Source organism: Pangasianodon hypophthalmus, chromosome 15 (assembly GCF_027358585.1).
Source record: "Pangasianodon hypophthalmus isolate fPanHyp1 chromosome 15, fPanHyp1.pri, whole genome shotgun sequence".
Classification (NCBI taxonomy): Eukaryota; Metazoa; Chordata; class Actinopteri; order Siluriformes; family Pangasiidae; genus Pangasianodon; species Pangasianodon hypophthalmus.
This window is the reverse complement of record NC_069724.1, coordinates 19,529,197-19,557,122: the sequence shown is the minus strand read 5'-3', so window position 1 is coordinate 19,557,122 and position 27,926 is coordinate 19,529,197. Positions and strand designations below refer to the sequence as shown.

Sequence of the window (27,926 nt, the reverse complement as noted above, 5' to 3'; positions counted from 1 at the left end):
ATTTCGCCTCACTGTAGTGCTGGGATTTTTAGCTTTTAAGCTTTTACACCCCACCTATATTCCGGCAAACCCCACCTACTACTGTGGTAGTAGGCTGCTGGGCTGGTGGCAGGGTTCAAAAACTGCGGTGGGTAAAAAAATAACCATCAGGAAACCAGTAGTAAACATCGCCTCTGATTGGCTCGTTCAGACTGAACCAGCCAATAGCGATAGAGCATACTGGAATGTTTCTGAGAGCTGAAGTAAACAGCTGTGGGGAGAGGACAAGTGAGTGGCTGTAGAAGTTTACAATGAAGTGAAGGATTTATGAAACTTTGTAACAAGTTAGCAGTTATTTTGAATGTAGAAGTTGACACTGGAACCTCTTTGCATTGGTAAGTACAATTTCGTCCGTTTTATCGCAGTATATTAAGTAATGTTTACAGCGAGCTAATGTAGCCAGGGAGCTACTGTTCTGCTAATGTTCTAGTTTAGTTTGTTTGGGAATTATTGTCAAGACAGCTGTAAAACTCCTAACTAATGAGATTATTTGGTGTATGCTCAGTGGGCATTAATTAGCACATGTAGGTTGTCGGATATCTGTAAAATCCTGTAACGTTAAGGCTTTTTTCTGTTTTAGGAAAATATAAGATCAGTTGATCACTTGAGATCATTATTGTAAATGATCATAAACTTCTGTAGCTCTTTGGACTATTTCACATTCTCAGTCTTTACTAACTTTCTTTCTTTTTTTTTTTTTTTTAAAAATAAATAACAGAAAATTAAAAAAAAAAAAAAAAAAAGATTTTGTGCCAGACTTTACTGATTGCCATGGATTTTAAAAACTATTTTGTTTGTTTGTTTGTTTGTAAATAGGTGTTTTTGGGAAGATAATTTTTTTTACCTTCTTGCATCATGCAACTCTGTAAACTCTGTAAATTTTGTTTGTTCAGAAATGATTTTTTTTAATTGTCTTCAAAATTAGATATATTAAAACCTGAATATTAAAATTGTAGATATTGGAAGATGTATTATTATTATTATTATTATTATTATTATTATTATTTGAAAACTGCAAATTGTGAACCTTTTCCCTGTTCATAGAAATGGCTGAAAATGGCGAAGGATCCTGTACATTTCCAGTAAGTGACTTTTCCCTTTTCATGACTCTTCTAATCAAAGTTCTTCTAAATCAATATGCCTGAGAACATCCTAACAGCGAAGCATGGGGTGGTAGCATCATTTAGAGAGGATACGTTAACTTGCTTTGGAAACTAGTCAGAATTGAGGATGTTTCTTAGAAGAAATTCTGCAAGGGACTTGAGACTGTGGTGGAGGTTCACCTTCGAGTAGGGCAACAATCCTAAGCATCATGCCAAAGGTACACTGGAGTGATTCAAAACAAGAACCTGAATGTGTTAGAATGGCTTAGACCTCAATCCAGAATCCGTGACGAGATTTGAATACTTATGCAAGGCACTATAGGACAGATGTACCTCATAAAGTGGCTGAAGAATGTAGATATAAGCTAGGTGTACCTATTCCACTGCCAGCTCAGTGTGTATCTGTGGTAGTGTTCATGTTGTCTGTTCTAACAAATGTAAGAAGCTGCCTCTCTCGAGAGCCAGTGCTGAGAGATCCCCCCTACCACCACCCCCCAGGAAACCAGGAAGGAAACTGCCTGAGGCAAGCAGTAGCTGGTTTGAGGAAGATTACTTTCCTCAAAGACAATTTTGTTTGGCTTCAAAGTCGCCTCCAGCACTTTGAAATGTGAAAGACTAGAATCAGATTGTACACATTCCATGACCTTACCATTGTAAGATTCTGTCTGGACGAAGAGCCATTTTGAAATATGGGACATCTATGTTTTGACTTTCCAGCTAGCAAAACTCTAAAGTACTGAAATTTCTACATACAACTCAACAAGATATGCATTGAGGTTACTTCACATCTGCATTATTGAAATTCTGATTGAAATTCTAGTTTTATAAGGTTCTATCTGACTGTTTCTTATTAATCTCATCCAATAACTAATAAATGATAATAAGCTAAGCAATGAAGTACATTTTAAGCCTACACTGACCACATTGTGATCATTTATATGTTTCACTATGTTTTATTTTTATGAATGTTGTCTCTAAGGTGTAAAATATACAATATTTCACTTTAAAATTTGAAGTTGTTCCCAAACAAGGTATTTTGCTAATTATTAATATTTATATTATTAATTAATATTTAATGCTAATTATCTGAAATTAGCCACAGTATTAGTTTTCCATTGCGCTGAAGACTTTCTAATGTGCCAGAATATTTCTAAACTATGAAACCAGTGACCTATGTGTGAATCTGTTTTGTAGAACATGTAAAGTTACTCTTCCAGCTTACCATACTGAGGTTTCAAGTCTCTTCCTGTCTGTGAGAGTGTAAATAGAAGGAGGCCACCTATGTTTTGTTCATCTAAAGCGTGTGTGCGTGTTGTGTTTTGCTTCAGGTTATGGCAGCTGGAATTGACTTTCGAGCCCGTGTGCAGCAGTTTATGGAGGAGAGGATGCAGACCACAATGGTACGTCACACAGAAAGTCCCTTTTGAAACCTACGATTATCTGTTCCATTCTGGAAGCTGATGAAGAATTTGAGAAATGAATGTTAGATCCTTTGCTGTTAGATAAGTATGTGCAAGGTTAACTAGATTATGTCTCATGTGAATTGTTTCTCTATGTTGCAGTTGACAGGCATGTTGATAGGGGCCGTGGTGGCTGTGTGCCTTATAGGCATCTCTGTGCTCTTCCTCTACCGCAGATACAAGTTAGCGAGTAAGCTAACTTCCTAACCTTGATCCCTACACCATTTTCTGACTTTTACCATTTCTTAATATGCAATTATGACCCAAATGCGGATCATATCATACTGTGTGTGCCCTCTATTAGCCAGTATGTGTCATAGTGCTCAGCGTTATTAGTGTTATTATGATGGCCCAATAAGGAATAAAACGCTACAGGGTGTGCTGCTATAGGAAAACATTCAACACTGTGGTGGTGTGATGCATTGCCATCCCAAAGTTAAGTGAACAAAGAGCTTTATTCGTCTTATACCACAACAATTTGCCAATGATTATATATTTTTTTTATTAATTAAAGAACAACACATCATACCTTTTGTCCCTTTATAGTCAAATGTAATGTAGTGAAGCATCTGCAAGACAATTTATTTGCTGTTATCACTTGCATTATAACAGCCATGAATGGTTGTTTCGTCCCCAGCCTTTCTTTTTTTCCTCTATCCTAACGTTAACAAGAAAAAAAATGCAGCATGTCATGTTACCAAGAACGTATTGACTGCTTACTGACAAAGTGCTTTTACACTGAGTTGTTATGGATATGATAACTTATAACAACATTGCATTAATATAAACCTGAATTACTGTCGGAGATGCTGTTATAAACAGTTAATCAGCAATTAATCAGAATCAAGAATTCAACAGCACTGTTGCATAAATAGGAATAAAAGTTTATAGTTCGTAGGTTTTTTGTTTCATGTAAATGTGCTGTGCTGTGTATTTTGCAGGTCAGCAGACAGGTACGCCTCGGTACCGCTTCAGGAAAAGAGACAAGGTTCTTTTCTATGGGAGAAAGATCATGAGAAAGGTTAGTCCCTAGTTCTGTAGTGTGATGTATGTGCCTGGTTCTCAGTCAAGTTTTCAAGTCTGTGCACAGATCCTGATCACTCCAGATTTCAGTCATTGAACAGATTCTGATCCATATTTCAGTCACTGAACAGATTCTGAACCAGATCTCAGTCATTAAACAGATCCTGAGCACTCCAGATTTCAGTCATTGAACAGATTCTGATCCAGATTTCAGTCATTGAACAGATCCTGAACACTCTAGATTTCAGTCATTGAACAGATTCTGATCCATATTTCAGTCATTGAACAGATTCTGAACCAGATTTCAGTCATTGAACAGATCCTGATCACTCCAGATCTCAGTCATTAAACAGATCCTGAGCACTCCAGATCTCAGTAATTGAACAGATTTTGATCACTCCAGATTTCAGTCATTAAACAGATCCTGAACACTCCAGATTTCAGTCATTGAACAGATTCTGATTACTCCAGATCTCAGTCATTAAACAGATCCTGAGCACTCCAGATTTCAGTCATTGAACAGATTCTGATCCAGATTTCAGTCATTGAACAGATTCTGATCACTCTAGATTTCAGTCATTGAACAGATTCTGATCTAGATTTTAGTCATTGAACATATCCTGATCACTCCAGATTTCAGTCATTGAACAGATTCTGATCACTCTAGATTTCAGTCATTGAACAGATTCTGATCTAGATTTTAGTCATTGAACATATCCTGATCACTCCAGATTTCAGTCATTGAACAGATTCTGATAGCTCCAGATTTCGGGCGTTGAACAGATCGATTCTCATTCTGTATCGCAAACCCTAAGCCTTTACAATGATCTTTGAAACATTAAAAGCGCATTTCCCTACTACATTCATCTTGTAGCGGAGCTGAAACTTTCCTCAGACCACTAGATGGCACTGTTTATTGTATCATTTTAAGGAAGACTGTACAATTCCACACTTTTCACCTGTCCACTGTGTTTCACTCTGTATTCTATTAATTTATTTTCCCTTGCTTCCTTTCAGGTCCAGACCCTGTCCTCCACACCCTCGTCTACTTCAGTCTCTAAACATCGCCCTCGAAAAAGACCTAAAGTCTTGAGTATAGCTCGAAGGTATTCCTTTAAAGACTCAAATATATCTCAGTGTATAGTATTTGGTAGCACAGCCCCTTTAAATTTGATAACAGTCGGATGTCAAGTAGAAACTGCAAAACTATGAACCAAGACACAGCTTGTGGTTGTTGAATTGCAGGATATTGCGGATAAAGAAGGAGCCCCCAACCCTGCAGCCCAAGGAGCCTCCTCCCTCTCTGCTGGAGGCAGATCTTACAGAGTTTGATGTGCAGAACTCCAACTTGCCCTCTGAGGTGCTTTACATGCTTAAGAATGTCAGGTTGGTAATTCTGACTGGTTAGACAGATTATATTTTGCACTGTTTTGTAGCATGCATGCTTTGGGGCAACTGGATGTACTTCCCTAATTAACATAGAAATGGGGTGAAAAGTTTGTTGGAGCCTTTTTCACTGCACCAGAACACTTTTTTCCTGTTGGCTCTCAGTCCAGTAATGAATGTTCTCATTTTTTTGGTATCTGCTCACAATTGGGACCAACATGAAGTAATCATTCTGGGGTATGAGCTAGGAGAGCTATTCTCAATGTCCAACACTGTACACAGACAGACAATGAGTGATAAAGACACACTATTTAAAAAAAAAAAAAAAAAATCTGATTTGTTGGTGCTATGCTTGTTAAAGCATCATTGTTCTCTTTTATTTCTCAAGTTTTAAGTTTTATTTATTAAAAACTATGCATGAGCATGTACTACATGAAGCTTTTTAGCCTATCTCCTTTTTATTTAGTCATATTTTTGTCACCCATCAGTTGATTTTTAATTTTGTTCTCGGCAAAATGGCCAGAATAAAAGAACAATGTTGAACCAAACACTTCCTTGTTAAACTTGATGAAGCAATCACTTACACCATCATCACTACAACCGTATAAGTCGTTCTTAAGTTAGCAGAAAATAATCTAGAAGTAAAACAAGTTCTGTTGGTTTGTGTTTCTTGTTTTTGATTGTGCAGTGGAAAAACACTTCACTTGCACATCTGATGAAGTTCCAAAATGACTACAGTGCTGTTTGCTATTTTTGTAATCTGCTTTCTTCAAAGAACTCTACATTCTTGTACATTCATGTGACTGCTACTCATCTAAAGTTGCTGAGCAAGTGTTTTAACCGTGAAGTGTTTTTTGTGTGTGTGTTTGTGTGTGTGTTTGTGTGTGCATGCATGCACCAGAGTGCTGGGTCACTTTGAGAAACCGCTGTTCCTGGAGCTCTGTCGACACATGGTGTTTATTGAGCTGCAGGAGGGCGAGGGACTGTTCAAACCAGGAGACGATGATGACAGCATTTATGTGGTCCAGGACGGGAGACTGGAGCTGTGTATCCGTGAAACTGTGAGTGCCAACACCAGGGAGCATGTCACATTTTGACTTTAATTCTGGCAGCATGAGAGAGTAGTTATTTTGCTTCAAAACATGTTAGGGTCAGAGATAAGATGTGCTTGTGTTGGAATGCGAGATGCTTTTGAAAACAGAAACTTCTACTCATGAAGATTGTGGCAGCCACTGAGGCATGGACTATATGCAGGTGATTTGCATAATCTAAATATGGTGTTCAGATAAAAAAAAAAATCAACAGCTGTATAATCCAAGTCTAAATACGAGTAACTTTCCCGACGTAAATGTTTATGTAACTTTTGGGCTTTGTTGCTGACTCTGAATACATCTCAATAAAATTAAGAAACTCTCTATGGTATGTCTTTTCGTCTTTGACTCATACACACTCCAATATCAGTAGACAGTTATTCGTTTGTCTTATTTATGTTTGCATAATTGTGTGAATCTGAATCTCAGGATGGCACAGAGCCAGTGGTGAAGGACGTGCTGCCCGGAGACAGTGTTCACAGCCTGCTCAGCATTCTAGACATCATCACGGTGAGTCTCTCTCCCTTTGTTTTTCTCTCATGTAGTTCTTTGTCTTTCATCTAATGCCAGCACACAAAAGTTAACGCCCTTCTTACTTTTTTTCATTTGTTCTGTAGGGTTATCCTGCTCCATATAAGACTGTGTCTGCTCGAGCAGCAGTGCGCTCCACCATTCTGCGCCTGCCTGCCTCTGCCTTCGAGTCTGTGTTTGAGAAATATCCGGAAACACTAGTGAGAGTTATACAGGTACAGGCCCAGATCTTATTGAAACTAACACTCTGTTCCATCTGGAGCCCTAATGTAGAATTCAGTTCAATTACATTTTATTTGTATCACGCTTTTAACAATAGACGTTGTCACAAAGCAGCTTTACAGTAATCTGGATGTAGATTTATATTTAGATCCCTGATGACCAAGCCAGAGTTCACAGAGGCATAAGGGAAAAACCCTCTGAGGCAACATGAGGAAGAACCTTTGAGAGGAACCAGACTCAAAAGGGAACCCATCCTCTTTTCTAAGTGACACCAGATAGTGGGATTAAAAAACATTACTCTTTAACAATTGTATATTGTAAAAGTCCCGAGTCCTGTTTGCATTTCATGACGTCAGTGTAGTGATCCTCGGTCTAATCCACATCACACGTGTCCCAAACACAACAGGTTTTTACCATGAAAACCAATGCCTACATGTAAAACAGTGTCACTGAATGTCCCTTTCTCCGATGCTTCACAGTTCACAGTGAAATGAGACAATGAGCAAACAGCAAAACTCACTGAGAGCTGAAAACAACAAAATACGACTAAACAGGGAAAGAGCACCTCCTAAACATGGCATGTGTTAAATCAGCCAGTGATGCAGCTCAGCGATTACATCGCATCAGCTGTCGTAGAAACACGATAACTCTTCTTGTTTTTATAGGGTACCATTTCTTTTGTCCCATTTTTTTTTGTCCTAATTGCATGACTAGTCTTATTCATATATGGATTTGTTCTGGATTACTTTCTTTGAAATGACTGATTTTTACACAATGGGCGTTCATTTTGTGTGTAATTGAATAACAAGCTATTTAAACTTGACAGTGTATTCCATATAAAAAAACTTTCTCTAACTTACTACAATCAAACATTTTGATGCCTATCAATCGAGGTTCACATTATTGAGTCACTTTACACATAAATTTACACAAACTCAGGGGCTCTCGTATGATACACAGATTTGACCAAACTAACTGGAGTTTCATGGATACCACAGTTCTTTTGGAAATGCTCCTGCCAAGATTTATGAGTGAATTTGTTTGTATCCAGTTTGATAAATGAGGCCCAATGACTTCTTTTGACTCATACATGTGATTTAGGCATGAAGTTTGCATGATACTGAGCTACAAGCTTCTTTGATGCATTTGCAACTTTATCCTGGTGGCATTAGTATAAGACTAAAGAAGCAGATTTAAGACACCAGACATGTCTTGCCTGATTGATTCTTTTTGGGTAAGGGGAAATGGGCACTGAAATGAGACTTGAACTAACAGCAGCATATCTGTGATTGTCCTAGTAACTGGGGTTTGTATATGTGACTGTTTTAGATAATCATGGTTCGGCTGCAGAGAGTGACCTTCCTTGCCTTGCATAACTACCTGGGACTAACCACTGAACTCTTCAATCCAGTAAGAGAACACGCACGCATGCGCGCACGCACACACACACACACACACACACACACACACACACACACACCTTTTTAGCTCTTCCACTAAAGTGTAGTAAATTCCTGTCATTATGAATTATAATATATTCCTGTCATTATGGAAATGTTTTGTTCTTCATAATGGGCTTAAAACCTACACACACACATGCTGTACAGTCATACTGGGAATCACACATGCCCACAGTTGCAGTCACACATACACACCCTCCAGATCACACTCATGCACGTAGACACACACCCGTTCAAAGTTATTTCATGCTGAATTAATTCCAGCATCATAGTCACTCCTGACTGTAGGTCAGCTATAAAGTGCAGTGAGAATGAATGAAAGTGATCATGGGGCCTTAGTCTTCATTTAAAGGACACTGGTTTTACTGCCTTCTGGGCCATCAGTCAAGCCATTCCTGTCACCACCTTAGCTGTGACTCAGATCATAGTTTGTCAGCCACCTCTTCATTCCAGGAAACCATTAAAAGCCCATGGCAGCAGGGAACCCTTTGATCAGATGGAGCTGTTTGTCCTTTTTGACTCCTGGCCTGATTTTTTTTTTCCCTGTTCATTTGTTGTAAACGCCTTTTTCGCTCTGTCAGCATATTGTGGCTGGGTCGTTTACTGCAGGCTATCGCCATGCCCTCTGCTGATGCAGTATAAACCGAAATTAATTCCCTCATATTCCACAATGGTTGGTTCATGTGGTCGTACTTTGAGATAAGGATAAGCATGTCTTGTGGCACATAATGATAAAGTTTTATATAAACCCCATTTGCTTTTCATTAAAATGAAATCTGAATGCTGGGAAATAAAATGTGATTCACTGTCTGCTGTGTGCTTTGTGTTGATAGGAGAGACAGGCTGTGCCTCTGACTGCAGTCAACAGTGTCATTGCTGAGGGAAGCCCCAGCCGTGTTCCTCGCAGACCCCATTTTCAAACACAGTTAGACGAAGATTACAGCCAAGGACCTTCGGATTCTACAGACTCAGGTACACACACACACACACACACACACACACAAACTGACTAACATGAATTGGGATTGAATTAATTTGCTGGCGTGTTCTGAAAAGTTGTTTTTTTTTTTTTGTCCAGACGGAGGGAAAACTGCTTCTTCAGAGAATTTGTTTACAGTTAGCAGGAAACCTCGCTCTGTCTCAGCACCAGTGGACAGCACAGGTATTGCCTCTGACTATCAGGGCCATGACACACTCTGTTGGCTGTCTGCTACCATTGAAATGTATTTTTAGTAAAGCATTGGAATTCCAAGCAAATGTCTGCAAATTCGGCTCACAGATCAGCTCAACTCCTGATAGTGTGGAGTCTCCCAGAAAGACATACAAATGTATATAGTATACTTATTTCATAGTGATATTTATTTATTGAATTGTTTCATCATTGAAGGTGTATAGTTGCCTATATTCTTTGTGTTTTGCTATGTGCTTGGTGTGCCACGATCCTCAGTGTAATACAGCACACACAGCATGACTACTCTATCTAATCTCATTAATTATTCAGATTAAGATTCAACATTGTGGATGTTCTCTACTTCATTACACTTCTAACATTATAGCTAATATTCTAAGATGGAAATCTAGCGCCACTTAGTATTTGTGGGCCAGGATCCCATGTTCAGATTAAGCCTGGTCCTGGACTGAACCACTGTTGCAGTCTAGACTATGACTAAGCGTAATCTGTCTCGGGGAACCTGGTCCTGAATGTTCGCCTGAGCAGGAGTAGCTGGTAATGACCTGAGCATGGCATACGAGCGAGCCAGAGTGACCATGGATGATCCACTGCCCAGCCCTGTTCACTACAAGGTAGTACTGCTGCCTGATTTTTCCCCTCAATCAGTCAAACTGGTAAATACATGAAGTTCACTGCATTTATCTGCTTTATGTTCTTCTTTCCAGTCTATTCTGAAGAAGACTGTGACCATGCATCAAGCTCCATCTGCAGTCTATCACTACACAGACAGCGGGGGGAGCTCTGATGTCCCCCCCAGTAAAGTGGGTGCCATCTTCCAAGCAGCCAAAAAAGACTTGTTGGGGATTATCCAACTGCAGGTGAGTGGGTGGGGATCTACAGAGAGTGTTACGTGCACAGTTCAGATCACCCCAATCCTGTTTCTCTGCCAAAAACATGCAGGATCTTGAATCTTTTTTTCTTATTATTATTTGTACATTTTTTTATTCATTTGTATATTTCACTCTTCTTTGTTGTTTCATAAATGTGTTTACAGAAAAAAATCAGCATTATAAAAAATGAAGCTCTATAATGCAAGATTGTCATGTTGACTAATATTCCACGTTACAGCTCTAACATCAAAGGTCACAAACGTTATTACACATTTCTGAAAACTTTTCAGAGTTGACCCTAATATATCCATGAGTCCTTCGATATCGTAAAATATGATTCACCTTAATGTGTGTTTAGGACCCTGGTCTTTTGGAGGGCAGAGTGACTCTGCACCAGGTGAAGGCTGGCTCTGTGGTGGCACGTCAAGGAGACCAGGTATAATCATTCTGCAACCTGATTACACAGTTTGTGCACCGAGACTGTGGAACCAATGTTCACTTCCATTGATTTTTCTAAAGCAGTAATGTACCCGAGGTCTCTCTCCAGTATGTCAGAGCTATAAATTTATAGTTTTGTGTTGTTCATTTGTGTGTGTTTGTGTGTGTGTGTGTGTGTGTGTGGCCTGCAGGAAGTGAGTGTGCAGTTTGTGATTTCAGGTTTACTACATGTGTACCAGCGGATGATCGACCGTGAGGAGGAATCATGTCTGTTTGTGACTCACCCTGGAGAGCTGGTGGGTCAGTTGGCTGTGCTCACAGGGGAACCGCTCATCTTCAGTGTGCGTGCTCACCGTGACTGCACCTTCCTCTCCATTTCCAAAACCCATTTTTACGAGTACGTAACGAGTATAAACTCATTTTGGGTATTTTCTGAACTGCAACAGTTCGTTTGGGGTGGGCACCATTATCGTATTTAGTCATGAAGTTATTGCACAATGCTTATGAATTATGAAATCGAATGTCACTTCTTCTCCTCCTTCGTCTTCTTCCACTTCTTCTATGTGCAGTCAAATATACAACATGAGATTGTTTATATTCATTTTTATTTTATTACTGTATAATTTCTGTAAAGCAGTGTTTCTTTACCTGTACTAAACATCGGGCAATAATTTGGGTGACTTCCAGTCGGAGCTGCTAACTGGAACAAGCACAAAGAAAAGGCATTCTGATTCTTCTCCACCCCACCACATCCTTTTCTCTTACATTGTGAAAGTGGCAATAAGAAGTTACGTGCCAAGCTCCACCCATGTTATCTGATACCCTGCCTTGGGTGTGACTCAGTTTCACACGTATTGCAGTTTTGGGTGAAGTAAACCAGCGACCACTGTTTTTAGGTGGACCAGATATGTTTCCTCCAGGTTTCACACATGGTCAAAGGTCATCGGAGGTGCCAATATCTTTGGTTTAGTTGTAGCATTTACGATATTTCACCCTTTATACGGTGATATAGGTGACACCAGAAAAACTATGCTTTTATGCTAAAAGCAGCGGTCAGCTCAAACGCGAATAAAATTCACCTGGCAGATAAGCCAGTTCACTGAAGGGGAAAGGACACCAGATGTGAAAGACGATCTTTCTAGTGTTTAAAATCGTGCCAGATTCAAAATAAAGTGTATGACAATGCCCCTTAAATGTTGTGTATGCTAAGATAAAATCAGTGTGTGTATAAATATATATATATATATATATATATATATATGTGTGTGTATGTTAAACTTTCGCTTATTCATACCTATGTTAATTCATCTAATTTGTTTGTGTACCAGAATCATGCGTGCAGAACCTACAGTTGTGCTAAATGTAGCTCACACTGTAGTGCGCAGGATGTCCCCATTTGTCAGACAGATTGACTTTGCGCTCGACTGGATGGCTGTGGAAGCTGGCCGAGCAGTCTACAGGTACAACTTTAATATTCTGTCTTACATTAATTTTCTCACCTGGCTAGCATTTGCTTCAGCTACTATGTGCCGCTAGAAATAAACTCCTCATGCTGAGTGTTATGATATTTTGTGAAGATATTTTATCAGGTTGCTTGAAGAAAGACGCTGCTATTCCGCCTCTTAATATTTTCACAGAGCACAGTTTGCAGTCTGCTTTGATTGCTATCATTAGGCGTGAAATATGTCCAGATTGCTGTGATTTGGTGTTGTCTATTCATTAGCGTGGCAACGTACACTAAAATTATGTCCATAGTATGACGTGATATCGGACGCTGGTATATTTTTTACGAGTAAATGAAAACGGTATCGATAAAGGTTTCTTCTGTCTTTTCTCAGGCAAGGTGATAAGTCTGATAGTACCTATATAGTGCTGAGCGGACGCTTGCGTTCGGTCATTTTGAAGGAGGATGGGAAGAAGGAGCTGACTGGAGAGTACGGCAGAGGAGATCTAATCGGAGTGGTGAGCATCAAACATCTCTCGTGCAATCACGTGCATGTCATTTTAAAGCTGGATTATAAGGAAGGAAAGGAACCAGTGCTATTCACTGGAAAAGTACAACACTGTCAGTAGTACACAGCAATATGAACAGTGCTTCAGACATGTCTCTCTCTCTCTCTCTCTCTCTCTCTCCACAAATATTCTGGCGCTGATGGCATTTTACTCTGGTCATATAGTTTGTTTAGCGTTTCGAAGTATAGCAGGTTATTTCTTAAAATGGATTGTTTATCTCCCTGGCTCTATTTTTAAGGTGTTTGCTCCTTGTCCAAAGGACAGAGTATTAGGTAATGCTTTCTTTTCCGGGTGATTTTCTCCCTGGCTTGCTATACATACCCTCTTCCTTCTGATTGGTTAGAGCCTTGTGTGTCTCCGTGGTGATGCACATGCTGCTAAGAATACCTGTCCATGCTGATGCCATGGTTACGTGCTGCAAAGGTTGGCGTAAATGCTTTGTCAAGAGTCACAAGGCTCCTGATGTGTAGGTCCAAATTTAGTTGTATTCTACGTCATGGGCATGGTATTTTTTTTTAAACACAGAAGTTTTAATGATGCTGTTTACATGTTTTGGAGAATCTGGATGTCATTTGCAAAGGCACCACACTTTTTAATTCATATGTCTGCCAGTATGCTTTAAATAAACTGAATATATATTTTTAGAAGGATTAAAAAAATGGTTAATACTGATAGCTTAGTGTAAGTCAGCAAAACCTTAACCTAAGCGTAATGAATTAAATAACTGGGAGGTTTAATTAGTACTTACTGCCATGTTCTTGGGTATATTTTATAATCATGTTTCTATTAGTGACAAATATTTTATGGTATTTAACACAAAAAATAAATGATCAAATCTGCCATTTAAATAGAGATGCACATTTTTGCATATTAGTCAGTATAGGTTTCTGTCAAAGGTCAGTATTACACAAAGAATTCCTTCTTGAACTAGAAATAAAGTACAAAGTTGTTTGATTCTTTTATTGTTATTATTTTTAATCTTTTATTAGCATATAAAACCATTATTGGTTTTAAATTTACAATTGTATAAATTATGGTTTGGTCTTAAAAATATTGTAACCTTTAACAGACATGTATAACATTACATTTGGTATAGAGGTTTATATGTACTTCAAAAGATCACTTTCTGATGGACTTTATATGAATTTATTGTAATTGTCAGAAGCTGGTAGTTACTGAAACTGAAAAAAAAAATAGCAAATAGGGCCAAATTACACATGCATGCAATATATTATTGATTTTGTGTGTGTATTTGTGTGTATTTGTGCATGTGTGCACACGCAGGTGGAGGCTCTGACCCATCAGAACAGAGCCACTACAGTGCATGCTGTAAGAGACTCGGAGCTGGCGAAACTGCCAGAGGGAGCACTCAGCTCCATCAAGAGGAAATTCCCTCAGGTGCCTGATCCACTACACATCCCATCTTTTGGCGCTTCATCTCATTTACACATCCCATCTCATTCTTTAATTCATTTATGGTGTTCATAGGTGGTCACACGACTCATTCATCTGCTGGGACAGAAGATCCTTCAGCAGGTTAATGGGCCTTTAACAGGTATGTGTACTGTATTATATATTATATGATATATCACTTGCTTTAAGAGATTTGAAGCCTATTGATCAAGGATTAATTAGTGAGTAAATGTACACTCGGGAGCACTGCTAGGATGCAAACTACTAATGAAATACTTGTTTGTGCGGCACAGTATGCTGTATTATAATGATCGCTCCTGTGGTTTTCCAGCCCGTAGTCTGTCTCTTCACACTCCGAGCAGTAAGTGGGATGCAGGCAATCCTGCCTCCAACCTGTCCACTGTGGCCGTGTTGCCTGTGTCTGAGGAAGTTCCTCTGACCGCGTTCACCCTGGAGCTGCAGCACTCTCTCATTGCCATCGGTAAGAGCATGCCTCGTCATTTACATTCAGCTGGAGCTGGGCAGAATTACTGTGCTCATTATGATTGCCTCAGCTTTTAGTGTTTCAGCATTTCATTTATATGTAATGAGGCTTTCCTATGAGAAGGATTTTCGTGAGTGCTTTGTTTGCATTATGTCTTACAAAGTTCTGTTGCTTAAATATTCACTCGAGAGTCTGTGGTCTAAATATGAATAATGCAGCTTTGAAATTTGCTTGTTTTTTAACATACTTAATTTTTTTAACTGCTAGGTCCTACTCTTCTCCTGACGAGTGACATCATCAAACAGCGATTGGGTTCTGCAGCACTGGACAGGTTTGGCATCATGATACAGCCATGTGTACACAACTGTGTGCTAAGTAGCAAAAAGAATGATTTGGGCCACAGATATCCAACCATTTCAGAACAAGGAACTGTCTCTAATTGCTTGTTAATCATATTGTCCATCAGCTTGGGCATGTGGCTTTAGTATTATCTCTGAAGGGTGGGACTGTATTTGTTTTGGATTTCCTGTTTTTTTTTTTGTTTGTTTGCTTGCACTGACAATGTGAATAAAAACTTTGATGTATTTTTCCCCGCAGTGTGCACGAGTACAGGTTGTCGAGTTGGCTGGGCCAGCAAGAGGACATACATCGTATTGTCCTGTACCAAACTGATAGCTCTCTCACACCCTGGACCCAGCGCTGCATCCGCCAGGCTGACTGCATCATCATCGTTGGACTTGGGGAGCAGGACCCTGCAGTGGGGGAGGTACATCTTTACAGATAAAATTACCAGACAGCATTTGTAATGTCCATGCTGTTCACCCTGCAACTCAGAAAATTCCAACCCAAAATGCTTACAGTTTTTTTTGTTTGTTTGTTTGTTTGTTTTGTTTTGTTTATAATTTTTTTTTTACTTGTGTGCTCATTGTACTCAAATGCAGATTTTGCCTCTTGTTTAGGAAATTTCTTAGACCACTGCTGTTTTTACTAACAATTGCACACCCAGATTTAGTAAACACTTGAAGTGAATGCTTTGGAAAGGTTTTAAAAAAAAATGACAGTATAGGTGCTGTAGATTATATCAGTTCTGTCTTATTGTTTTCACTGGGGACCTGTTAGGATTAAAAAATAAACAAGAGTGCATGCTGCAGGAAGATTAAATTTGCCGTTATAATGAAATGTGCAGCCAGCTTTAATCTTTCTATTTGCATAAACGGCAGTAATCATGGTTGTAGTTTTCTACAAATTATCATATCAGCATGTGTGACAAGAATGGAAACCTGCTATACTGTTTAAATAAAGCTTTAGACACAGTAAATATGGGGCATGTTTTGGGGTGCGCTGCTTCTTGCCACCCGGTCGTTTTAAGTATTTTATTTATTATAGCAGAACAACTGCAATTTGTAATTGATTAATGAATGATGTCATGGTTTTTATCATTGTATAGTTACTTAATGTTGTGGAAGGTCCTTGAAACAAGTGGTATCACTTACGTTATAGCAGCTATAAACATTTGTTTCTGACCAGCCTTTCCTTTTTCCTCTCTCGACAAGTTACTGAGACAACAGAAAATGCAGCTTGGCACGTTACTGAGAAACTGGAAAGTGCATAGAACTGTCTTGAAGACTTTCCTGTTGTGGAAAACTTACTTTTACAAAGCACTGATACTGAAGACTCCTTCTGTTAAAGTTAATTAAATGTCTCCTTACAAACATCGCCCCATCAACAATTATAATTTTTTTGTTAAATATCAAGTTTTTTTTTTTTATCTTGATATCTAAAAACAGGATGAAGGTTAACACGTGCTTCCTTCGTGACATATGACGCCAGCCGGCCACATCACAGCCATCACAGGGCAATGTAACACACTCAGAGGGAAGTGCTATCTACCCTGTTACACATAAATGAGCTCACAGATGCCCATGATTGGCTAGTTCCACTGTGATTGACAGGGGAGAGACAGTATGCCATCCCTCCCACCCAAAAAGCATAGTCAGTTTTGCTGCCTTGACTCCCGGCCATGGATGGCTGTCTTCACTGGGGATTTGAACTTTAAATCTCTCACCAACAGGGCGAAAGCATCCGAGATGTTTTAAGTCCCAATGCACACCTCACACCTCTTGCACACTACAGCGGTGCTGATAACTCAGATAATTCCAAAAGGTTCACAAAACCCTCACAGCAGTTTTGCTGAACCTTGGATATAGTGAACTGAGCGTGTAATTATGGAAGTAGTGGTCCATGGAGAAAGTGATTTGGAAAGGAAAACAACACAGGCCTGAATATTAGATCAATATTTAGACATAGGCATTAAACCACTTGCCGTAAGAGACTGGATTTTGTTGTCTTCAAGCTAAGTTGGTAGGCTCCTTAGAGCACGTATACATCCTCCCTCTTTTTTGTGGGATTTCATAAATCCATTTTTTTTAAATCACAGGAACTGAGCCCTAGACTCCAAAGACAGTCTCTCTAAACTGTGGAATTCCTGTCATTCTTATGCTTTGTGTTTCTAGCTGGAGCGGATGCTAGAAGGAAGTGCAGTGAGAGCTCAGAAACAGTTGGTTTTGCTGCACCGGGAGGACGGGCCTCCACCCACGGGAACTGCTGAGTGGCTCAACATGCGCAGCTGGATCTCCAGACACCAGCATCTCTCCTGCCCCCGTAGGGTCTTCTCTAAGAGGAGCCTTCCCAAACTGGTAACACATAAGCCCACTTGTCAATTGCTTGTTGCAAAGAAATTAATGTTAAGACTGACACTTTTGGGCTGTTTAGACAGTTTAGTGGATTTACTAAATCTTTGTTAATATAAATAGTATTGAAGCATCACTCAAAGGAGCAGACAAAGCCCTCTTAAACATTCTGTTTTATGTTTAAATTGCACTCAGATTGACCGTTAATGTTCTTGTATGTTTCCCCTCAGAGAGAGATGTACCAGCGTGTGTTCCAAAAGCCTGCAGACCGCCACTCTGATTTCTCTCGTCTGGCACGAGTCCTGACTGGCAACGCCATCGCTTTGGTACTGGGCGGTGGAGGAGCCAGGTACTCACCTTTCAGAGTAGAATTCTACTTTTAAGTTGAGAAGATTTAAGGAACGGTCCAGTGACAAATTAAATTTACACAGTTTTGCCCTTATCTAAAATATGGTCCTTGAGGCAACAGGGGTTGTTTTTTTATTTTTAAAATTTCGTGGAATAATAACCTATAAAAATATCAGTTTCACAAAAATGCACAAAAATGTCTTTGCACTCCTTTGTGTATATACAGTATAATAAAAACCAGAAAGATATTTTTGAGAATGACCTTTCTATAAAATCTCTTATTTGTCAGTATTTATTATGTTGTTTTAAGCCAAAAGAGACAGTGGCCGCGATGTGGTGCGCAGTGCAGCTGAGCCAACAGTAGAACAGTGTAATTTAATGTAATTCTGTTCAGCAGTGGCATGTTTTTCTGTATGTTTGATAGCCATTACATATAAATAAAGTTCCGAATACGCTAGGAGTGGCAGCAGAGTTATTAATGAAACGTGTAACATGCAACAGTAGAGGATTACACAGCCATAGGGTTTTTAAGTGCAGTTGTGTCTCCTGCACAGAGAAACAGAGGTTGCTGTAGTTTGATTTAGGGGTCCAGTGGGAAGGGGTTGAGAAATTTCTGGGGAGTCGCAGTCAGACACACACAAAAAAAGACTGTAATAGATGGAAGTGCATTTTGTATTTTGCACCATTGACTTGTCTAATCATACAACTAAAATGAAACAATGACACTTTAACAACCCTGTAATTATCTCCCTCTTTAATCTGAGTAAAGTGTCCACTTGTATTCAACTTGCTCATTAATGTATTTAAGCAGAACACAACTCCCAGATGCTTTTGATTTACCTCTCTGATGCACCTTTCTGTTTAAAAATATCTTTTAAGAGCATTGCCACAAAGCCTCCCTTCACCTCTTTCATTTTGACCTTTATGCTCTTTTTTCAAGGGCTCTCTTCCTTTCTTCTTCTCGCTCTTCTCCTGTAATTCACTGCTCTGACAGTTTCTTTGTCTATCCTGTCTTTCTTTGCATTATGCAGGAGGTGCTTAAAGGTTGGTTTGCTCTTCTCTTCCTGTTCTCCCTCTCGAGATCACCTGTTAGTTGGCTTTGTTCAGTGTAAATGTTATTCTGCTCATGCCCCAGTGTTTTCAGCCGTGAGCTTGTAGTAGGTGCATTTTAATAGACAGGGCGATGCACTGTGAACCTACAAGACCCTGATAATTAGAAAGTGATTAGCCCAGTTTAAATTAGGCAAGCATGTTTAACATCTCTGGATGCAAAGATTGATATCAAGTAATGCATGTTAAGACTCTTCTTATTCTGTTAGGGGCTGCTCTCAGGTGGGTGTCTTGCGAGCGCTTCACGAGGCTGGGATCCCTGTAGACCTGGTGGGAGGCACCTCCATTGGTTCCATGATGGGAGCTCTGTACGCCGAGGAGCGCAGCTACAGCAGGATGAGGATCCGAGCCAGGGAGTGGGCTGTGGTCAGTATGAGCTTACATAATGCATAAACACTTGCATCCTACACTGCACAGATAGTGCAGGCAATTAAAAACTACAGTTCCTGATTTTTGTTGGCCGAAACGAAACAAAACAAAAGGACTGACCATAAGTCAGGATGTAAAGACTTTGAATTACCTGCTTGTGTGGCTTGTCTTTTCAAGATTCCACGTTCAGGTCAGCGCTTTATGGGGCCTCTAATAAGCAAATACGCCTTAATTAAAGGACGAATGAGCTAATAAAGAAATTTTTGTTGGCATTAAATCTCAGTAGCTATGTTGTACAAGGTTCCAGTGTGCACAGTTACGATTATCAACATTAATTGCTATTTTTATTCTCATACTTTACTTAATACTCTTGCTATACACTACTTATTGATGATATTGACATTGATTTTGATGAATTAACTAAAAGTACAAATGTAAGAAAAATGCAGTCATGGGTAGAAGAGAAAATAAGATTGGAGAGATCGGAGCTTCCCGGTTTGGAGGACAGGATACCTGTAGTGCCAGCTGTAGTCACAAGCTGATAGCTCCGTATGCTGCACATGTGGTGTGATGTATGAGACGAGGAGAATAAAGGGAAAGATGGTTTTATTACAATGGCATTGGAAGGTCTAGGCGTGATATGTACGGTCTAGGTGTGTTCACAAGAAGGTATTGAGGAGATTGGGTGAAATAGAACAGTAATTTTGTTCACAGAAGATAATGTACCCTTTTGGGGTTAAGAGTATGTTTAACTTAAGGCTATGTTTAAACTAGCTTCCTTTTTTTTTTATTTTAGTTTTACAAACATAGTGGCAAGTGTTTTTTACTTTTGCAACTTGCAGTCAGAGACCCCTTTGACTGTACAAAAAAAATTAAATACATAAATAAATAAAAGATTAATACCCCCCTGTCAGTACAGATTTATTTAATGTGCATAATCCAGCAATTTAAGCGTTAGGTTGATTATTTAAATACTAGTTAAATATACATGTTTATTAAAATTAGATTATTATTATTGATTCAAATTGACATTATTATTTATAGGGCTACTTGTTTTGAGTTATTAAGTTTTGGAAGAAATCCATTCAATTCAAGTAATCAGTCAAATAATGTAATAAATGTAAAATGAGGGTGAGTCAAATGAAACTCTTGAAAGTGCAACTAGAGAAACCTGGACACTCAAGTGGTGGAACACTTGCATCACAACGAAATGGGGACTATGTAGAAAAATGATGCACGTTTGTGATACCTATTTGGATTACACAATGCAAAATTAAAAAGAAATTAAGGTTTTCATTTGACTCTCGCTCATAACTTATAATAATATTTATTTATTTATGGATAGGCTTTGATTTTCACCACTGTTTACAAAACTGTACCGCTGTAACGCCGCTTTGCTAAGCTTCAGAGACCCCACTTTGAGGATGCGTGTGTTTTATGCACTTCTCTTCTTTTCACTTGTATTTAAAGGAGATGACATCAGTTTTCAAAAAGATTTTGGATCTCACCTACCCCATCACCTCTATGTTCTCTGGCGCAGCCTTTAATTCCAGCATCAATGCTGTCTTCAAAAATAAGCAAATCGAGGTAGGAGGCATGTTTACTGCTCACAGATGGTTATAGAAATATGCTTCGTATTAACCTCACCAATTTACCTCTTTATCCTGGTTGACTCTCTGCAGGATCTGTGGATCCCTTATTTCAACATCACCACTGACATCACTGCTTCTACCATGAGAGTGCACACTGACGGTTGGTTCAAATCCTGCTAGTTTGTCTTCTCCCTTGCCACCCACGCTGTTTTCACTGAGTGACCTAACATGATCTTTTCCCACCCCCCACCCTTTTTTTCAGGCTCTCTGTGGAGATACGTTCGTGCGAGCATGTCATTGTCTGGTTACCTTCCTCCTCTGTGTGACCCCAAAGATGGCCACCTTTTAATGGATGGAGGTTATATCAACAACCTGCCAGGTTTGTCTCTCCCAGTCCCATATGTTTGAATCTGCTTTTGTTCATCTGTCTAATGGTTCGATGTGGTATATTGCATCATTTTTGTGTTGGAAATGTGACATAAAATGTCCAAACTTAAAAATGGAGGCTTTGCTGGGAATTGTGTTAGGATATTATTGATTTATTTCCTGATCGTGTTAAATGTCACTGACACTATGTTTCATAGTTTAGTCTTTATTTAATTTGAACTCAACTGAAAGATGTCCTCTGCTGCAGTCTGCCCTTGGTGTTGTGTGCTTTATTGATTTTTTTTTTTTTCCCCTGTGTTTTAGCGGATGTGGCGCGGTCCATGGGAGCTAAAGTTGTGATAGCCATTGACGTGGGCAGCCAAGACGAAACCAATCTAACCAACTATGGAGATGCCCTATCTGGCTGGTGGCTGCTATGGAAACGGCTCAACCCTCTAGCAGAGAAAGTCAAAGTAGGGGGAATTGCATTTCAGCAATGTGTAAAATAAAATTGAAGTGACCTCTCCGGCCACTCATTTCACGGGGTTTTGCTTTTGTGCATGTTTAGGTGTTGAACATGGCTGAGATCCAGACTCGGCTAGCATACGTGTGCTGTGTGAGGCAGCTGGAATCTGTCAAGAGCAGTGATTATTGTGAATATATCAGACCTCCCATCAACAGATATCGCACTCTGGAGTTCGGCAAGTTCGATGAAATTGCTGTGAGTGCCTGTCTGTGTGATTCCCTTATGTTCTAGTTTTCCTTTCTACTCAATCACGTACTTTTATCCCTTTTTTCCCTCAGTTTTAGCCCTTCATTCTCCCTTTGGCTACATTTTCTTCCCCCTGAAGTTGTAGTTATAATTAGGGATGCATTGTTACCATGTTTTTCAGTACGAATATATGGTTTTTTTGGTGCTTGTTAATAATAATAAGAAGAAGCAGAAGAAGAAGAATAGCAATAGCACTACTGAAATAACTAACCTACTTAATCATTAATCAATCAGGGACATAACTGAATATTTTTTTTTAGCTCTGATTATGTTTCCTTGGTTTAAATAGTGGCCATGAGAGTGTGTGTGTGTGTGTGTGTGTGTGTGTGTGTGTGTGTGTGTGTGTTATAGCACATAGGCTACTAGGCTTGTTCTTCAAATGGTGAGGTGAGGTTATTTAAATGAAGAGGTTACTTTGGATCAAGTAGGGTTGTAGTGGAAAAGAGCGGGTTTTATTTCAGTTCTGTACAACTGCAACTAAAGTATGTTTTTGTTTTCATTGCGTCAGAATCCCTTGTTTTCAAGAACAATGTGACTGTCACTTAGCATTTGCTAGCGTTTGCTGCAGCATTGGTTGTTGCCGTGTGTTGCTAGCAGTGACCTCCTCATGCTGCGTTTTATGTTTAAGATGTTTTATCAGGTTACTTGTATTGTAGAAAGATGCTGTAGTAGCTCCTCTTGGTATTTTTTTACAGAACAGTTTATAGTCTGTTGTTATTGTCTAGAAATATGTCCACATCGTTATCATTTTATGTCATTTTTTTTATTGGAGCGTCAGTGCACACATCACATCGTACCATGTGGTGTCAGATATTGCTGTCGAAGTAGTTTTTACGAGTGTGAGTAAATGAGCACAGTATTAGGCCGATACCCAATACCAGTGTCTGTATCATTGCAACCCTAGGTATAATGTTAGCCAACGCAGCAGCATTTACATGAAGGAAGGCCTGTCCTGTCTGATCTACTGCACGTGTTCCCATTGTGTTGACAGGAGGTGGGCTACCAGCACGGGAAGACCTTGTTTGACGTGTGGTGCAGGAGCGGAGTGGTGGAGAAGATGCTGAAGGACAGGCGCCAAGAGGAGTTCCACAACACCCACAGCAACAGTGTGAGTAACTCGCCATATCCACACTCTCAAGACCAACACCAAAAGTATTTTTGATTTTCCATTTTAGCATGGAATTAAAACTTTATTCATTTTATAAGATTTCTCACAGCTGCTCACTGGGTGGTAAAATGTTGTCTTGGAGATAACCTTGGCTACTGAGTTCGGGCACGAGACCTCTCATCTCTCGTGCCACAGCTTGACCGTGAAGGCAAAATATGCTGTGTTATATGACAGCAGGCACCACTATACAAGAACAAAGTCTTATTTTCTTAAAAAAAAAACAAAAAAACAAAATGTCATTTACAGATGACCTATCAGATCGTAAGGTCGAGTTCAAATCCCAGTATTGCAAATCGGTCACTATCGAGCCCATGAATTAGCCATTAACCCCTCAACTACTCAGCTATATCTTGTCTGTAAAATGTGAAAAAAAAAAAAAATAGTTAAAAATATTTTAGAGGTCAGAGGCAATAGAGTTGGTTCAGAAGTTGGATCATAACATCCATTTGGTCTATCTTTTAGATTGTGACTTGTCCTAATGCCTCCTTCACTGACCTGGCAGAGATCGTCTCCCGCATCGAGCCTGTCAAACAAGCACTTATGGATGGTAAGTGGGGGAGAGCAAATGGGAGAATATTAAAGAGACCTTCAAGCATTTGCAGTGCTTTTTCACAGACTGTTTTAGGGATTTTGGCACATCTCCCCCTGAGTTAGTAAACTGTCCAGCAAATTGATCTCCACTGAATGAAGAATGTGATATTATAAAATTTGATTATATAAAAGAACATAGGCTAAATAGCTTGCCTCTGTTCTTGTTTCTCTCTCTCTTTTTGTCTCTCTGTCTGTCTCTCAGAGGAGTCAGACTATCACACTGATTATGAGGAGGAGCTGGTGGGAAGTGCTTTGTCTGACATGGAGCCCACCACCTACTGCAGTGAGCACACAGAGGAGGAGCTGACTGCTGATACTGTGAGTGTCCATAACCAGACCTTATTTTACACACAATCACTTTTTGCATTGGAATAAGTGCACTGTTGCCTCTAAGGGCTGGTGGTATTACAACAACGAATAGTTCTTAAAATAGACTACATTAAGGCTGTCTGAACATATTTCCCTTTTGAAGGAATTCAAAAATTCCATGCATATGTTTGAGTCCATGTTCTAGTCTGAAACACACTTCCTAAACTTTTTGGCTAAATGAATATTTTCACTTAATGTAGAAAGAGATTAATTAAATTGAATTCATGTTAGACTTTATTTTGCCTTATTTTTACTTCTGTATCAATGTTTTATTAGATATAGAAAATTCACAAAAGACATTTCAAATCAAGGTAGATGTGTGGCGGCCTGGGAAAACTCTTCAGATGGTGAATTTTTCTCAACCACAAGTAAAGTTCTAGCATTTTTTAAAATGCTAGTTACTCTCAAAAGCAAAAAGAGAGAAAAATGCTTTTAAAGATTTAAGTCTGACTCCAGTGAGGCACACCAACACATTAATTTTCTAGAAGGAAATTCATTTAATTTACATATTTTAAATAAAATGTAAAAATAATAAATATGACCTTGACAACCGTCTATCCTTATACCTGCCTTTATTCAGTCTACTATGATTTTATTTGATAACTTTGGAGTATACTAGTGACATTGAGTAACACACTCTTTTTCAGGATGAAGAGCTGGAAAGAGTTCACAATCATCTTAATTCAGAAGACTTAAGTGGAGTAGGTTCTTCTCAGCCACAGCAGAAAACAAGCCCTCATAACTCTCCAACTCTAAGAGACAGAAAGGTGCGAGAAGAGTGACCAGTCAGCCATGACCTGTGACCTCTGAATTTCTAATGCTGGGCTGGCATAGGACAAACACTAACATTCCAAAACAGGCAGCACTCCTCTAGACATGACTTGCTTTTCTGTTCAACATGTCCAGCCTGAGAAAATATCCCTTTTGGTTGCTGCTTCTTATCTACAGTAGAATTTATTAATAATTGGGATATTTGGTTAAAAATGTATTGGCAGTCAGATGGGCATGGGCAGGTTTTATATTTTATTAGGATTATAACAACCTGTACTTCATGCCGTGTCTGTGCAGTAAGTAATGTCTAGCAGGAGATTTGTGAAAGCAACACTCTTACCCTATCACTGTGAATCATTTAAAGGCAGCATCCTCAAAGCACAAATGAAACGACTGCATAACATGCTCAACATTTCACTAAGATCGCTCACTCAGCACTTTGTAACGGTATATAAAAGCAGAACCGTTTGTTTATGAGCATCTTACGTGCGAAATAATGCTGTTTTACAGCCCAGCCTTGGGGTACTGAGGTATTTAGATTATATTTTTATTTTCAACCACTACAGTATAAACATGCAGCAGTGAAACGCAGATACATCCAAAGACAGTATCAGATTAGACATCTCAGAGCTGTCAGCATGAACTGACATTTATTTGAGAGTTTAAGTACAGCAGCTCTCCAGTCAGGGCTGTAGCTTGTCCAAAGTCAGACATAATCCACATATAATGTGAAGTTTGCTGACGATTGACCCTGCATACATATAGACACTCCAAAAACAAGCCTATCAATGCAATTTTGTTTTCTACATTTATGTAATTGTTTTCTTAGAGATATTTTATGTGTTCCTCAGTGCCTTTGCTCTTGTTCTTCTTGATACAAGTAACCACAAGAGAGCATTCGCGTCTGATTCCTTTAGCACTCGATCCTACCAATGAGTCTAAACATACTAACAGTCTAATCGTACAAGTGCACCTAGTATAGGGGCCTTTTTTTTTTTTTTTTTTAAATACCACTCTCGTAACTATAATGACTGAAGACGTGCATGGAAAAGACACTTAGCCACCTTAATTTTGCACTCATGGTCATGGACATTTTTAAATTGTCAAATTAAGTGTGCAAGTGGTTTTAGTCACAAAGTGTAAAAACATGAAGAGTCTTTGACATTTACTTACAAATGCTCATTCATGTGCAGTCTTGATTCACACTTAAAAAATTGAAAATATGGAAGAAAGGTGGATTGAATATGGAGTACGATTTTGAGATCGCTAGGAAAGTGATAATTCAGTTATTTGTCAAACTATGTGAGACACTAATTACTAATAAAGTGCAATTAGCTCATCTTTTGGTTTCTTAATGAAAAGTGATGCACATTGCAATATATTCCCTGTTTTTTTTTTTTGTTTGTTTTTTCTTTTCGGAAATCGGTGCTCTTCTCCTCTGTAATAATGTCACTAGGAGACATTTGTAATGCCATTATATTAATGATCATTTTATTTGGATCTTGTTAGATGTGAACTCTTAAAAATGCATGATTTATAGCAGGATCATGGAGGATTCATGTTTGCCCGACATGTCCAAATAGCATACGGCAGGAGTCGTGTGAGCCCAGCCCTAATTATGGAGATGAATGTCTGAGTTCTGCAGAAAGTCACTGGGCACACTGCCTAATGGAAACACTAAGGGCTTCGATCACTGTCTGTTATGCACATTGCTACCTATTTTGATCAAAGCTGTTTACGCAGGCTGTCCTGTTTCTGAATTACTTGACTGTGATTAAGGTAGGGCACTTACCTAATGAAATGATTGACTGATATTGCCAGATAAAGGATGAGTTCTCTATTCATACTGGTGTAACGCCATGACGCTATCTGTGTTTGTGTGTTTAGTGCTCCAAATGTCTGTATCTCTGTCTGCATTTATGACACAAATTGGGTGTGGCTTAAACCAGAAGTGGATTACTATTAATAAAAGATTAATACTACCACTGTGCTTGGAAAACACTCTGACAGTTCCTCAACCTCACGTACATCATTCAAGTTCGTAACTCTTTTGTTTCAACAAGAGATGTACATGGGACTGTTTTGAAATCCCTGTCAGGCTGTTATTATTTTTGTTTGTACCTGCCTCCAATGTTTTCTAATGTTCTAGTAGGTTGTATTTCCCAAAATATAAACAAACTGGTAGCTAACCTGACCAGGCAGTTACTAAGGATGTCGTAAAAGCGAACATGGTCTTTCTTTGTCCCATAAGCTTTATATCTTGTTCACTCGTGTCCACATGGAAGCAAAAATTTCCTCCTCTTAGAACTTTTTGTTTCGTCATGTGTGATCTCAGTCCTGATGCACTAATTTCAACCAGATGTTCTGAGAACCTTCATGGCAAGTTTTCCTTCTAAAAATGTAAGAAAACAAAAAAAATGAGAGCGCATTTTCAGTTTTTTACATTTAGAAATGTTCTCTTTGTGTGTGTGTGTGTGTGTGTGTGTGTGTGTGTGTGTGTTTCTGAATGCTAATTGCCCCAGGGAATGCACATCTGTCTGTAACATCACAAGCAGCAAAGATGCACCTGCTTCAATAAACCATTTCTGTGTTGCTACTCATTCAAGATTGTAATGTGACCAAAGATAAAAGGTAACCATGTTGAATTAAGCTAAGCGCTGTGCCATTGCCATTGCAATGTGCTTCCAGGAAAATGTGTCACACTGTGCAGCATGTAGTAGTAGGATTCACAGCATCATAATAGTTTCTAAATACACTATATGGCCAAAAGTATGTGGACACCTGACCATCACACCCATATGTGGGCCTTCCCTAAACTCTTTGAAGTACACGAGGCCCATGAAGACATGGTTTGCCATGTTGGTGTGAAAGAACTCAAGGGTCGTGCACAGAGCCCTGACCTCAACCCCACTGAACATCTTCGGAATAAACTGGAACACTGACTGCATCCCAGGCCTCCTCGCCTTACATCAGTGCCTGAGCTCACTAATGCTCTTGTGGCTGAATGATCACAAATCCCTACAGCCACGCTCCAAAATCTAGTAAAAAGCCTTCCC

The 27,926-nt window shown here is 39.2% G+C and overlaps 1 protein-coding gene across 1 annotated transcript; it reads left to right on the top strand.

Moving 5' to 3' along the window:
* The first annotated feature begins 118 nt into the window (after window positions 1-118).
* Window positions 119-26,855, top strand: pnpla7a (patatin-like phospholipase domain containing 7a). Its single transcript, XM_026928927.3, has 36 exons — window positions 119-374; window positions 1,084-1,121; window positions 2,471-2,542; window positions 2,705-2,792; window positions 3,544-3,623; window positions 4,643-4,731; window positions 4,871-5,011; window positions 5,913-6,072; window positions 6,532-6,612; window positions 6,720-6,848; window positions 8,185-8,265; window positions 9,149-9,287; window positions 9,394-9,477; window positions 10,033-10,118; window positions 10,212-10,364; window positions 10,735-10,812; window positions 11,006-11,211; window positions 12,143-12,274; window positions 12,653-12,776; window positions 14,112-14,225; window positions 14,316-14,382; window positions 14,572-14,721; window positions 14,992-15,055; window positions 15,322-15,490; window positions 17,238-17,420; window positions 17,645-17,763; window positions 19,082-19,238; window positions 20,712-20,828; window positions 20,924-20,993; window positions 21,096-21,212; window positions 21,524-21,672; window positions 21,768-21,920; window positions 22,963-23,079; window positions 23,602-23,686; window positions 23,933-24,048; window positions 24,747-26,855. The coding sequence occupies exons 2-36, from the start codon at window positions 1,086-1,088 to the stop codon at window positions 24,879-24,881; spliced, it is 4,041 nt and encodes a 1,346-aa protein (XP_026784728.1). The 5' UTR covers window positions 119-374; window positions 1,084-1,085; the 3' UTR covers window positions 24,882-26,855.
* Window positions 26,856-27,926: the final 1,071 nt, after the last annotated feature.

Coding starts and splice junctions, on each gene's coding strand:
- pnpla7a (XM_026928927.3), top strand. CDS start 1,086: ATGGCTGAAAATGGCGAAGGATCCTGTACATTTCCA. Junction 11,212..12,142: donor TCCAAAACCCATTTTTACGA/GTACGTAACGAG, acceptor TTTGTGTACCAG/AATCATGCGTGCAGAACCTA. Junction 15,491..17,237: donor AGGACCCTGCAGTGGGGGAG/GTACATCTTTAC, acceptor TTGTGTTTCTAG/CTGGAGCGGATGCTAGAAGG.